This window comes from Macrobrachium nipponense, chromosome 43 (assembly GCF_015104395.2).
Source record: "Macrobrachium nipponense isolate FS-2020 chromosome 43, ASM1510439v2, whole genome shotgun sequence".
Classification (NCBI taxonomy): domain Eukaryota; kingdom Metazoa; phylum Arthropoda; class Malacostraca; order Decapoda; family Palaemonidae; genus Macrobrachium; species Macrobrachium nipponense.
In genome coordinates this window covers 44,274,510-44,289,808 of record NC_061104.1, presented here as the reverse complement: position 1 = coordinate 44,289,808, position 15,299 = coordinate 44,274,510, and the positions used below count along the sequence as shown (strand labels likewise).

At 40.0% G+C, this 15,299-nt stretch overlaps 1 protein-coding gene across 1 annotated transcript; it reads left to right on the top strand.

The window, feature by feature from the left end:
* The first annotated feature begins 899 nt into the window (after positions 1-899).
* On the top strand, positions 900-12,380 carry LOC135213908 (glutamate receptor ionotropic, delta-2-like). Its single transcript, XM_064248002.1, has 8 exons — positions 900-1,026; positions 3,154-3,319; positions 4,150-4,391; positions 5,329-5,549; positions 6,669-6,899; positions 9,207-9,385; positions 10,593-10,737; positions 11,596-12,380. Exons 1-8 carry the CDS (start codon positions 900-902, stop codon positions 11,728-11,730), a joined length of 1,446 nt encoding a protein of 481 aa, XP_064104072.1. The 3' UTR covers positions 11,731-12,380.
* Positions 12,381-15,299: the final 2,919 nt, after the last annotated feature.

The window sequence follows — 15,299 nt, the reverse complement described above, 5'->3', positions numbered from 1 at the left end:
CACCACACCATTCTGCTAGTGCTTGCTGTCAATTTCATTTAACCTTCCTACATTTTCTTCTTCATTCAAGACTAAACTGTTAACGATGTTAACGAACATTTGTTTGTTTGTTTGTTTGTATGGGGTTTTTATGTTGCATGCAACCAGTGGTTATTCAGCAACGGGACCAACGGCTTTACGTGACTTCCGAACCACGTCGAGAGTGAATTTCTGTCACCAGAAATACACATCTCTGACCACTCAATGGAATGGTCGAGAATCGAACTCGCGGCCACCGAGGTGGCAGGTAAAGACCATACCAACCACGCCACTGAGGCGCTTTAACGAACATTTGTGCTTTATTTCACTTTAAGATTTCATTTTCTATCCCCAAAGGAGCCTGCAACTGAGAAGCCAGCCGTTTGTCCTCGTGGATCGTCAGTTGATGAGGCAAATGGGAAAAGAGGCGAATGACCTTTCTGACTTCTTCCTCATAGGTCGAAAGACAACTGGATGCAGGGCCGTGGTTGTTTACCCGACTAATTCCTCTTCTAACCTTTCTATGAAGTAAAGTACTCAAGAGATTTCTCCGGTGTTTGATATGTTCTTTGCACAATGAAAAGATGGAGTCTAACGTTTACCAACTTCTCAAAAAAAAAAAAAAAAGATATATGTTTTATTAAAATCTAGCAATGCTTAGTAGGGAATTTCTGTTAATAATCAATAATATTTATTCTCTCCCTCCCTCTCTACAAACTACTCTCTCTCTCTCTCTCTCTCTCTCTCTCTCTCTCTCTCTCTCTCTCTCTCTCTCTATGCATCCACCCACGAGCAGCTTTCTGCAGAATCTTAACATTTCGAAGTACCCGTACGTAAAAGTGCTGGCCATAGGGCTACCGGGAGGAGAAGGAGAGTTCCTCATGAGGCACGCCCTTCGGAACACCATCCACGCCCTCTACTTCGCCTTGGTCTCCGGCAGCAGCAGGGAAAGAAAGTCTCTCGAGGCCAGTAAAGGAAATCACTTGGCAACACGTACACAACATGCAGGTATGCTTTCTTGTCGAGTGATTTGTTAAAAAGTTGCTGTAATACCAAGCGCTGGGGCACATTCAACCAATCATGACTTGAGATAAGAGGGAGCTGGAGTAGAATATAGAATTTAGGCCAAAGGCCAAGCACTGGGACCTATGAGGTCATTCAGCGCTGAAATGGAAATTGACAGTTAAAAGGTTTGAAAGGTGTAACGGGAGGAAAACCTCAAAGCAGTTGCTCTATGAATCAACTGTTAGGAGAGGGTGGAAAGTATAAGATGGAAGGCAAAGAATATGAAAGGAGGTACAATAAAAGGGTAAAGCAAGATGAAGAAATATAATATGAAAGGAGGTACAGTAAAAGGAACGATAGTGGTTGCAGCTAGGGGCCGAAGGTGGTCTGCAAAGAACCTTCAGTAATACCTACAGTGCACCGCATGAGGTCCACTGAGGGCACTATTCCCCGTAGAAGAGGGAGTTGGAATTGTTGGACAGAAATCTTGAAGAATGGAATCAGAATGGAAGTAAGAAGTGAAAGGATAAAATAATGGGTAAAGTTAAAGGACACTGCCAACAACTCCTAATAATGCGGTGCAGCGCAGGAATATCTGGAATGAACCAAACAAAAACTTCTTTCAGTTTTCATCTGAAGATTGAAAAAGAAACCCACAAAATTACCGTGTATAAAGTGCTTACTTATAAGTATTTACATTCTATTTTACTCAATACTCGACTGCTGGGCCTTGACCCAGGCTGACAACCTACACATCTCCTGAAAAGGGGCCACAGATAGGGCCTGGAAGTACTCGAGTCTTGAGTAAAACAAAATGTACATACTTATAAGTAAACACGTTATACACAGTAATTTTGTGGGTTTCTTTGTCAATATCTGGAATGTTAAAGAAGGCCTGCAGTGATCACTGAAATGAGAGATGGATTTGAAACGAACAGAATACACAGGATTTGGGACAAAGGCCAAGTGCTGGGACTTAGGAGGTCATTAGGCGCTGAATCAGAAATTGACAGTGAAAAGGGTTTGAAAGGTGTAAACTGGAGCAAAACCTCGCGGTTTCACTATGCCATAATTGTTAGGAGTGTGCGGAAAGGAAGATGGAAGAGAATATGAACGGAGGTGGTGTAAAACGAATGAAATTGGGTTGCAGCTGAGGCCGGTGGGACGCTGCAAGGAATCTTAAGTAGTGCCTACAGCGCACCGCCATAGATGGATATCAGTTGTTTTTATTCTTTATCTTTTTTACACACTGTCTGAAGCTTAAAGAACAATGATGAACGCCCATACAAAAACTGGTTTGCTACCATTTTTTTTCCATTTGATATATCAAATAAAACAAGCAGGATTTTCTCACAGGAAGCATAAGAGCGTATCTTCGCTGTCTGTTCTGCGACGCTGGAAGGAGCAAAGTGGTCCTGAGGGACATTTGGTTTCCGAAATCCGGCTGGAAGTTCCAGGGAGATTTCTTTCCAGGTAAGATTTACGAGCTTTGCAATTCTCTTTTCTCCCTTGTATCTGCTCACTCGCCTGTCTATCACGTTATTTACAGCACTGACATGGGCACCTTTCACTTAAGCCCCTTTCCACAAGAGGGGTGAAGATACGACGGGCACTCGGGTTTGCCAGCGATTCTCTCGCTTTTAAACACTTGCCAGATCAAACAGTCCAAGGCAGGCAGTTGGCATAGACAGGCGAACCTATGACTTGGACCACACTCGTGATCGCCGTCCACCTACATAATTGGTGACGGTGCCCGCTCGGCGTGCATTTGCCCGTCCTGTGGTAACAGTGCCCGCCCGCCGTGCATTTGCCCATCATTTAGGAGGGGGCTTTACACTGAAAGCACTCTGCTTGATGAAGGCTATGGCCATCTGGAACGTAACTAGGTTACGTCACACAACATGACTCGTACAGTAACTGCAACAATTCACCTTGACGTAATTAGAAATCGCAGTCATTTCCTTTCAATTACAATTTAGAGAACGACTTCAATCGCAGCTCTTTCGATAAACGTCCCTGGATATAATTCAAATATTCTTCTTAGAATCATTCATAAAATGAATTTAGTCCTTTCTTCATCAGGCTAATCCACTGGACGAATTCATCTCTCCCTCTCTCTCTCTCAATTAGACCAATTCAAGGACTTCAACGGATACACATTACGGCTGGCAGTGAAGTCCTTTTTCCCCTTCGCCAAATTCGTACCGGATACCGATAGGCCCGGGACATCGGTCCAGTTCGTCGACTGCCTGGAAGTCCGGATGCTGCGGGAAATGGCTAGGAAACTGAACCTAACGTAAGTCTTAAAAGTCTCCTTCACCTTTTTATCTTCCAGGCTTAATATCTGGCCCACCAGGTGGGCTCCGTTCATTTGTTAAATTTCTGTTCAACTTAGTTTATTTGTATAGTGTTTTTACGTTGCATGGAACCAGTGGTTACTCAGCAAATGGTTCAACTTATTGATCTACATAAATGGTAAGGAGTATAGAATTTAGACCCTAAGGCCAAGCACCAGGACTTATGAGGTCATACAGCGCTGGAAAGGAAATTGAGAGTAGGTATAGGTTTGAAGGGTGCAACAGGAGGAAAACCTCAAAGCAGTTGCGCCATGAAATAATTGTTAGGAAGATGGAGGAAAGAGAATATGAATGGGGGTACAGTAAAAGGAATGAAAGGGGTTGTAGCTATGGGCCGAAGAGACGCTGCAGAGAACCTCAAGTAATTCCTACAGCGCACCACGCGAGGTGCACTGGCAACAATAACCAACTACTGGTAGGTATGAAGAAGACAAGAAACAATCTACAACACAACAAGAATTCGCTCCTGATTGGTTGTTGATAAGCCAATGACGGGGCTGGAAACTCAGTCTCTCTCCAGACTTCACATAGGCAGGATGTATGTTCCATCTCTCCTGAGGTATACGACATTCAGGAGAGGTGGAACATACATCGTGCCTATGTGAACACTCGAGAGAGACTGAGAGTCTCCAGCCCTGCGACTGGCTTATCAACAGCCAATCAGGAGCGTCGTAAGGGACTGGCCTAGACATCAAATGCACGGGTATTGTGAATCTACTATAGGCTCCCACGACCCGAAACCTCAAACGTCAAATATTTTTTCCTGAAGGTTCCGGGCATTTATGTCCGTGGACGACGAATGGGGCCAACCCATCGGCAACGGGTCGTGGACGGGTCTCGTAAACGCCCTGATGCGAGAGGAGGCCGACTTCGGAACGTGCCTCTTCCCGTCGGCCAAGAGGAACACCGTCGTCGACTTCACCAGGATGTATGCCCCAGAGCCCTTCCTCATCGTCACCCACAAACCTCAGCGCCTGCCGCAGTACCTGGCCATCATTAAGCCCTTCACACGTAAGTGTTCTCTCTCTCTCTCTCTCTCTCTCTATGGTTGACATGCCTGAATTTATTTACTTTTATTTATTTTTTGGAGGGGGGTGGCGTGGTGGAGGGATTACGCTCCATGCCCCTAACAATGGTATATATCCATCATACCCAGCTATGGGGTATGTTTTTCTATAGTGCGCTTCTTCTGATTTTTTTGACCGACATTCCGTTATAATTGCTTTTGCCCCCCACCCCACCCTCTCTCTCTCTCTCTCTCTCTCTCTCTCTCTCTCTCTCTCTCTCTCTCTCAAAGAACATTGTTTGTGCCGCTAGTTTATAGCATTCTCTCTCTCTCTCTCTCTCTCTCTCTCTCTCTCTCTCTCTCCTGCCAGTAAATGAAAACAGAGCAATCGTTTTTAAAGACTCCACCAATCAAAGATGGCGAACACTGAAAATGATAAACAGAGCATAAACATAATTATGAAACAATTGAAAGCTGCAAGAAACAAGTGAAAAAAATTGAGCCGAAGTTTCTTCAGCGCAATCGAGTTTTCTGTACAGCTTATAATCAAGGCCGTCAAAAATATATCTATCCTTCTGTGGTCTCGGTTTAATGCTATATTAGCCGTGGACCATGAAACTTTACCCACGGCCCTGTGGTGGCCTGTCCTACATCGTCGCCAGACGCACGATTATGGCTAACTTTAATTTTAAATAAAATAAAAACTACTGAGGTTAGAGGGCTGCAATTTGGTATGTTTGATGATTGGAGGGTTGGTGATCAACATACCAATTTGCAGCCCTCTAGCCTCAGTGGTTTTTAAGATCTGAGGGCGGACAGGAAAAGTGCGGATGGACAGACTAAGCCACCTCGATAGTTTTATGTTACAGAGAACGAAAAAGATATTTACAGTTTCATTCACTCAGAGGACACAATTCTCGCCTGACTCCTCCTCCTTTCCAGTGACCATGTGGGTTGCCATAGTCGCGAGTAGCATGGCTGTCGGCGTCTCCTTGTGGATCCTACACAGAGGATGGCTGAAGCTGTCCACGCTGAGGGCCCTCGGCAGGGCGCGACCCACGGACGCCCCTGAGACATCCAGCATGACATATGCCATTTTCTACACTTGGGGCCTCCTCCTCCAGCAAACTCCGTTCCAGTATCCTACGGACTCCTACAGCAGGGTGAGTTTTCGTCCATCATTAAAGGGTCTGTTGAGGGATATCAAAGGTTTGTTTTTTTTCTCTCTCATTTTTTTTTACACTTTCATGAAATGTAGTAGAATCTCAGGCCAACTGAGGCACTTCTGGCCATTCAGCGCTTAAAATGGTGACAAGAGTGAGGTAGTGTGTGGTTGGAAAGCAAGATAGAGATCCAGAAATTAAAGGCTATGAATGAACTGAATTGAACATACAATTTAGGTCAAAGGTTAATTGCTAGTAAAAGGTTTGAAAGGTGTAACAGGAAGAAAACCTCAAAGCAGTTGCACTATGAATCAACTGTTAGGAGAGGGTGGAATAATAAGATGGAAGAAAGAGAATATGAACGGCGGTACAGCCAAAAGGAATGAGAGGGGTTGCAGCTAGGGGTCGAAGGTACGCTCAGCAAAGACCTTAAGTAATGCCTACAGTGCACTGCATGAGGTGCACTGACGGCACTCCCCACCAGCTGCACTAAGAGGTAATCGATGGCTGAGTTGAAGTGAAAGACTGAAGACAGGAAACAGGAATGAAAGTGAGGTTCACGGGGTTTAGTAGTTGGCTGTTGATTTCCCAAAGGTATTTTGGAGTCAATTCAATTACGGCCTGGAGTGTGGTGGAGTAATTTTCGAAAAATTACAACAGGTGAAAAATGGAAAAGTTTAAAAGGTATATGAAAAAGATGAGTCATCAAATCGTATAATAATCGCCATCATAAAATTCTACATAACACACAAAAAGTTGAAATAAAAAATCACGAATGACATTTATAAAAATAAGGTAATTTATTAGTCCCAAAATGCTTCAAAAAGGTAGTTTTGAAAGAAAAAACTGAAAAAAATGCAATAAAAATGATGTAATATATTATGTACTCAAAATGCTTCAAAAATAGAGTTTGGAAAAAAAATATATAAAAGGAAAGGGACTCATAAAAGGCCATAAAATTCGGGATAACCAAATAGCTATGAACTGACACACGTCATACAGAACAGACAGCAGCTAACTCTTCTTGAAATGACGACACCTGGAAAGTAAATTAAACTACCTACCTTTGTATCCTTCAAAATATCCTGCAACATTGATCAATTCTTCCTGTATTCACAGATATGGTTAACCTGCTGGATTGTATTCAGTTTCCTCATCTCTACTGTTTACAAGTCTGCCCTGTTTGCCAGTCTGTTGGTGCCCCAGATGAGCGAGCCCATCGACTCCATACCCCAACTCCTAAAGCAGCGTGGGTGGACGTGGGGCATGGAGCCTCACTACAGCGTGGGCTGGCAGTTCCTGACGGAGAGCACCAACCCTGATAACCAGAAGATTGCGAAGGCTTTGGGGGTAAGTCTCTCTCTATCTCTCTCTCAATATCATCATCATTATATATCATCAAAAATCAAAATGAGTGAACTTTCTTATGGTACAGGTCTAACGCTTCACTTTTGAATATAGAATTGATTATAGAATTTAGGCCAAAGGCCAAGCACTGGGACCTATGAGGTCATTCAGCACTGAAATGGAAATTGACAGTAAAAGGTTTGAAATGTTTAACAGGAGGAAAAGCATGAAGTTGCACTATGAATCAGAGTTAGGAGAGGGTGGAAAGTAAGGTGGAGAAAGAGAATATGAAAGGAGGTACCGTACAAGGAGCGAAAATGGTTACAGCTAGGGGCCGAAGGCACGCTGCAAAGAACCTTAAGTAATGTCTACAGTGCACCGCATGAAGTCCACTGACGGCACTACCCCACTATGGGGATCATATTATTATTAATAAAAAAGAGTGAACTTTAATATGCAACAAGTCTAACAGTCCATTTTTAAAGCCTATATTCAGATATGAAAAAAGTCAAAATTCAAATAAATATATACACAGAAAACAGGAGTAATGTGGAATTACGTCAAACTGTCAGCAGTATTTTTTTTTCTTTTTGGCAGGAAAATTTTCACGTCTTTTAGCAAGCAACCTTGCCAAACTTAAACCTCTAATCCATATTTACCTCCAGCATCCATGATGTTTACTTTCAATTGACTATGTAATGCATAATGCATACTTGCTATAGATGAGCAGTCTTTTTTTTCTTTCATTGCACATTATCAATAAAAAGATAAACACGCGCATACACATTTGTTATATAATATATTATATAATATTATATATATTAATATAATATATATAGATATATATATATATTATAAAACATGGATATATGAAATAAAAGAATAAAGGCCCATAAAACACTATTTGAACGTTGCAACCATATATCTCGAGCACTTCCTTCTGTGCCCCTGATCACTGGTAAAATATGGACAAAGGATGTCTTACAAGAGTATATATATAAAAACATATGTAGGTGTGGCAGTAAGTCTCTGTTTTTTATATTCATACTCTTGTAAGACATCCTATGTCCATATTTTACTAGTGATCAGGAGCACAGAAGGAAGTGCTCGAAATATATGGTTGCAACGTTCGAATAGTGTTTTATGGACCTTTTATCTTCATATTATACTGTTGTATTACAGTAAAAAGACATTCATATGTTTATATACACACATATATAAATATATAGTCCCTCAACTACCTGTATATACATAGTCCACAACTCATCATTATACGCATTCAACTGCACCCCCCAAAATATACATGGATATATACACAAACTGAAAAAATGCCTAAAAAGTCTTCTGTTTGGTTTGCAATGTTGTACTGGCTGAAAAAATAGTGATGTTAGCAGTTCATATAGCATAGTGAGAAAGGGTTATGCGGGTCAGCGTTGGGGTGGGGGAAGGGGAGCCGTTTAAGAGAACTGAGAAGACCCCTCTTTTGCTTGGGAGCTTTCATGACTGCTACTGGTTTAAAAAGCAAGGGTGCCATAAAAAAATTTTCCTTCATGACATTAGATCGGCTGATGGAAATGCACCATCATGAAAGTGTGTCACCTTGCAGACCCTGGGGCACATGCATGGAACTGTATCCTGAAGGTAAAAGGAATAATCCATTTCTTAAGGTTCTGATGTCAATGACTTTCATGCCCAGCTCAAGAAAGAAAAACTTGAAAAGAAAATGGGTAACAACTTGTCGTTTTACATGCTAAGTGTTTTTTTTTCCAATAAGGGCCTTGTAAGTATCAGTGCAAATGATAATTAAGGAAGTATCTGTGTGTGTGTCTGTGTTTATTTAGATTTTAGGCACTGAGCGGCTAGTGTATCCCAAAAGTGTGATTTTGATGAGATTTATATAGATTTTTGGCATTATACCAAGCACTGGGGCAACTAAGACCATTCAGCGCTGAAACGGAAATTGACAGTAAAAGGTTTGAAATATGTTACAGGAGGAAAACCTCAAAGCAGTTGCACCATAAAACAATTGTTAGGAGAGGGTGGCCAATAAGATAGAATAAAGAGAATATGAATGGAGGTACAGTAAAAGGAGTGAAAGTAGTTGCAGCTAGGGGCCGAAGGGACGCTGCAAACAACCTTAAGTAATGCCTACATTGCACCGAATGAGGTGCACTAACGGCACTACCATGCTAGGGGGTCCCAAAAGTGAAAAAATCAAGAAGTTAGAGGGCATTGTGTTAGATACAATTACTATACATATGTTTTTAAAAAAACTATTTTAAGCCTTATTACCAATATTTACATCTCCAGGTACGGGACATAGCAGAGGAAATGAAGCTGGTGAGCAAAGGGAAACATGCTTTTTTCACCTGGAATAATTATGTGAAGAGTTTTATCGCAGCTGAGTACACTGATCGAAATGGATACACTCCTATGTACATCAGTCGGCAATATTACCTGGAGACCAGCGGGGCCTACTGGGGTACTCGGTTAGTATATGAATGAAGACCGAGGAGACGATGAATGGAAGACATTTTGATACAAAATAATCAGCTATGAATACAAAGTGCTTGAAGAGCACTTCTCCAGCAATTATTAATTCATTTTGAAATCGAATTATTTATATAAACTTCTGTACTTGTCAGCATTATCATCACTATTTTTATTACTAAGCAAATCTCTTAATCTAAATACAGTGTGTAAATGTAGAACACGTTGGTTTAGATTATTAACGAAGTAGAACTCCTCTGGTTTAGATTAGTAATTAAGTGAAACTGCTGTTAACTGTAACGTATATAGAAAATGTATAAATTCCAGGCTATAATATGAGGCCTTGTCTACTTAATATGACTTTGTTGCTTATCAGAAAGCCAGACCTCTAAAGTCTTTGTTAAGTTACATTCTCATAGGATAATGTTGTATTTTAGTTACCCTAGATTAGCAGTCTGAATATTTTCTTTATTTGCAATAATTTTTCTTTTAGAAAATGGGATTTTACGGGCAAACTACACTAGCAGTGTCTTCCGCTCTCTTTCGTCTGCAGTTGTGACATACCATGTAGCATAAATAAGAGCGTGGTTCGGGCAATTGTTGTCATCCACTTAAATATATACGACCATCTCTCTCTCTCACTACTATGAAGAGCAAATATCTCAAAATCTCACAAAATAATGTTCGATCGACTTAAAACTGTAAAATTCTCTCTCTCCTGTGAAGCTTCAATATCTCTAAACCTCACAAATAGTTCGTTCGAATTAAAACAATAAAATTCTCTCTCTCCTGTGAAGCCTAAATATCTCAAAACCTCACAAAATAAAGTTCGTTCGACTTAAACTATAAATGAAATACTTTTTGTCCCTCATGGGAAATCTGACACCACCTATTCATCAGACAACCCCCGAATTGATAGACACTTTAGATCCATGTAATGGGCTAAGGAGACATAACGTCATGGGTTTTTGTTGTGAATTACAGTCCGTACTCAAAATTCTTAAAACTAATTAGTATCCCTGCATAAGGATAGGTCTAGGAATATTTTACATTTCTCAAATATTGATTTAAAAGTAACATTTACCCCTACTTGCTACTCTCAAAACTTTCTTATTCAACAACAACAACTACTACTACTACTACTACAGTAGTAACCTTTTTCTGTGCAATCCCGCTTCTATCTCGTGTTTCTATTCATGTTTACAGTAAAGGAGCACCTTTCCTGCGTACAATTATTGACATAAAGCAGCACCTATTTGAAGGACGCATTCTAGATTTCTGGCTGAACCAGATATTTCGAAGGACAACCAAACTTGCAAGAGACAAAAATGGCCCCAGTTCCTATATCCAGGTAAGTATGGGAGCTCCGTTGGTTGAGGCTATGAATAATATTAACAGGCAATAAAGACGGACGTCGGGAAATGAGACTGTTAAATGTGTTATGTGTACCATTGGAGTGACTGTTACTAATCAAGGGATGTGTAACACATGTCTTTCTGTCAAGATGTCATACATTACCAATAGTGTGCCTTTGTGACTGCCTACAAGCTGTGGTTTCCAACCTTTTCTAATTCTCGCCCCACCCTTCATTGAATGGCACATTCTCTGCGCCCCCCCCCCCTCCCCTTCCTTAAATACTGTAATTTACTGGCATAGTCGGCACATGTCAGTAATTCAGAATATTATATATATATATATATATATATATATATATAGATATAATATATAAATGTATGTATGGATGTATACATACATATATATTAATTCCCTTAATATAGAATTTGAAAGTTTATATATTTAGACAACTAAATTTCATATTTATATCTGAAATATTTTCTCAGTATTTTGAAATTCTGAAATCCATCATAATTAATAGTTTTCAGATATAATTATCCCCTTCATCAAGCATTGGCGGCCCCCCTGGCAGACCTTCGAGCTCCCCCCACAGGTTAGAAACCACTGGCCTACAGAATGCATCTGGGTGTCATCTTGTGAGGAGACGAAAGACAGAAAGACTACAGTTGAACAAAGTCAGAACCAAAACTTACAAACAACAAAACCACTCACACCAAGTACACGCACTGAGATAGAGACAGAGAAATAAACTCAAAGCCACCAACTTGGAGACTATTGCAGACTGATGACATACCAACTGCAAAAACAGGACGAGCTTTCTCCTAATGTAGCCCTCTTAATGCATGCCCAACAGGACGACGGGATGCAAGTAGTACTAAATTTGAACCACCTTCAGGGAGCCTTCTACGCCTTCTTCCTCGGAATGTTACTGGCGGTGCTGGTTCTGATGCTGGAGTGCTTCCAGAAACTGTGTTCGCCAGACAAGTAAGAAGGTAAACCAAGATACTAGCATCATAGCATGATCATGATGCCAGATCTTTTACACTAACAATGTTCATGAGCCTTGCTACTGCAGGGAAAACAATTTCAGCTACTGCAAACCTCAGCATCCAAGTTTTTGCAAGAGAACTGACCACCAAATCCAGACATTGGCAAGATCAAGATATCTGCTAATGCCAATAAATTAACTAAGTCACAAGAGCTGACGAGACTGAGTTTAGTTTATGAAATATAGGCTGTCATGCTAAGCACTGGGGCACTACCAGTGTGACAACCAGGCGGTTCATACTGGTAAGGTCTAGTCTAGATGTCTGTTATTGGCAAGTAATCAACATATGAATCACAGATGCTGTTAACATCAAGACTTCTGGAACCTGCACAGTGGCGAGATCAAGATATATGTGGCTGTCAAGTTATTATTAATCCTCAACACTATATTCTGAATCATTAATTCCACGGGTCATACTTGCATGTCAAAATAAAAGATGAAACTGAAGACTGCTTTTCACAACCTATTACTCCAAGCATATAAGCCAAATAGAAACTTTAATTAAATGGACTGTCTTACAAATAGAAAGCGTATGCCAGTAAATGTATACTACTTTGTTTAATTGCATTATATGTTGTGGTGTGGTTATGTGGGAAGTAATGTATTTTTAAGAACATTATTAACAAACACTCATAGATTAATTCAGTCAGTAACTCTGCAATAACCTTAGCCTAAGTGTTCATGTGATGATACAAAGTATGTTATTATTAGCCACAAAGGTGTAATTAAAAAAAGTAACCTATTCGTTTTCTCTGAACCATCCGGCTGTGTGTTTTAAACTTAGATATTAGAAGTATGTTATGCAATCATTTAATGTGGCTCCTATGGATCTGACATCCGCCCAATACAACAAGAGAATGTCTGATGGTTCCATGTGTATGGCAGGGCTATGGTATGTTGTGGCTCAAATTTTAACATGTAAGCCATATAGAGCTCCCGTTAACCATGCCTCACTCTTGTAAGTGTTTTAGCATTAGCTTATGGGTACAGTGCTTAGAATTAGCAAGGTTACGGTTTGTTTATTATTTGCTGCTAACCCAGTACACAATGCTGTAAAGAACACAAGGTCATGTTCTAGAAGTGGGGAGGTATGACAAATTGTTTGTGTGTCCACTTGTAGTTTATTGCAAAAGTGATCACTCACAGAAAGAATGAAATTTTACTTCAGGGCGAAACCTGTGCGTGCACCAAAAGTCACGTCCAAACAGTCCAGATTTAAGTTGGAAATATTCAATAATGTTATTCACTGTTGTCAACATGGATGTTCGTGCCTTCCCTTAGAATAATTACTAGCTGTCATGACCAATTGGTTACTACTGCCCCAGATGGGTGTTTGCCTGAATTTATTCCCTTGATGAATAATCAGTCATTTATAAGCATATACATAACTATGTATGCCTATAAAGAAAAGCAATAGGCCATGTAACTACAAATACAGGGTAAATGGCCGACCAACGACAATCGGCCACCAATACCGAAATGCGGCCACCTTCTCGAAAAAGTACTTTAATCCACTGCCATGAGCATCAGTCAAGAGTTGTGGCCTATCACGGCAGCACACAGAGACCTCTACGCTCTTCTCGAAGTAAGTTTTTTCTCCAAAATTATGAAATAATGGCATAATTCAAGCACCTTTTTAGGGAAGCGGCCGCGTTACGAAAGAGGTGGCCGCTATGTCGCCGATCGGTCATTTACCCTCAGTCTCAATATTCCTTGTAACAAAAGTTTAAACGTTAACTTGAGTTAAACAATCATGATATATAAACATACAATATATAAACTATTGTCCCCATGCATCACTGACATAACTTGAAAATATGACATGATAGCATAAACAATAGCTTCTAGGGCAGTGGTCCCCAAACTTGACCATACCAAGAACACCCAGATATGACGAGTGCCAGCCGAGAACCCCAGCCAGTCAATAATCATTTTCATACTAGGATGCCCAGTACAACATAGTACATCTAATATTACATATTCCTGCACTAAGTAAATACCCAATAAGTAAATATATTAAATATTTTCAATATTTTTCTTAGTTTTAAATTCAATACAAAGTAAAATTGGTGGAAACAGCCACAATTTTTTACTGAGTTCAAAAAAAATATTAATTTCTTTATTGTGTCGCAGATCCCCTAGGGCCCTCCCCTTGGGGTCCGCTGACCCCAGTTTGGGAAGCACTGTTCAGAATCTAGGGATACGTACCGGTAGCCTAGCACCTCTAATGGCAAGATATAACATCACTGTGTAGGCGGTATCACATTCAAAATGTTTTTTTTTTTTTTTTTTTTTTTTTTTTATAAGGTTTTGCCACTCTGGTATTTACGGGAGTACAGTTTAGCAAAAATGATCTAAAAACTGTTGGCAAAATATGATTTTTCCCAACCACGTTCCGTGACTTGTAAAAACCTTACAATGGACTAGCTACCAAGTAAATTCATTTCTTGCTATTGCAAGGCTTTGGAACGATGCTTGGAGAGAACTGTTAAATGAGGATTATCATAAGAAAGTAACTTTTACCTATCTGGAATATAAGCCAAAATAATAATAATATAATAATAATAATAATAATAATAATAATAATAATACCTGCTGAATCACTAAGCATAGGCCTAGCATTAGCATGGCCACCTTTTATTAGCTACATAGAACAACCGCAAGCGATCCATTGTCATCGCGTGGCTCGGCCTTATTTGAAATTTGATTGGTGAAACAAGAATACACTTACATCTTTAAGCATACCATTCAAAAGATTGAAGTTTCGTCAACATAATGTGGTATATGAAAGCCCCATACGAACTAAAATAAGCATGTGAGCTCTTCGTAAAATATGTTTTTCAAGGCAGTTTTGAAATCCAATATGGCGGCAGTCGCGTGACTGGGCGTTCGTAACCACAGACAATCCACCATCTTTCCCAGCACTCATTTGAACAATATTAGCGTATATATGTAACGTTTATTGATCTTACTCAAGATTGCAATTGTAATTAGCACAATAAAACAACATTTTGTTGCCTATATTAGTGAAAGTATGAAACTTTTTATTCCCGGGGTCATGGTTTGAACTGGAATTCATTTTTACCTTGTAATCGGTGGTTTTATCCTTACTGCCATTACAACTGAAACTCCACAGTGCTTATTTGATTGTTATTATACACGTTTTGGTCTTAATTCACTCCAAATTGCACTTGAACTATGTTCCTGTTCCTGGTTCCTAAGCACTCACTCCACAAACACAGTTACGGGCAGCACACAAGTACGCGGTGTATGAGGTGCAAAGCTTTATTCCCTTAATTGTTTACTTTACTCATTATTTAGTTTAACTTTACTTTGTTACTTCAAAATGTTTATCTAATTCATGTCTATTATCACTTTTTTGCAAACAAATTACCCCGAAAAATTACAAATATTTCTAAAGTAGATACAATCCAATGTTTCTAACCTTGTCGTACCTCTGGCTGCCGAAAACCGGAGCAGACGACGGATTAGTGGATTATAATTGTTTT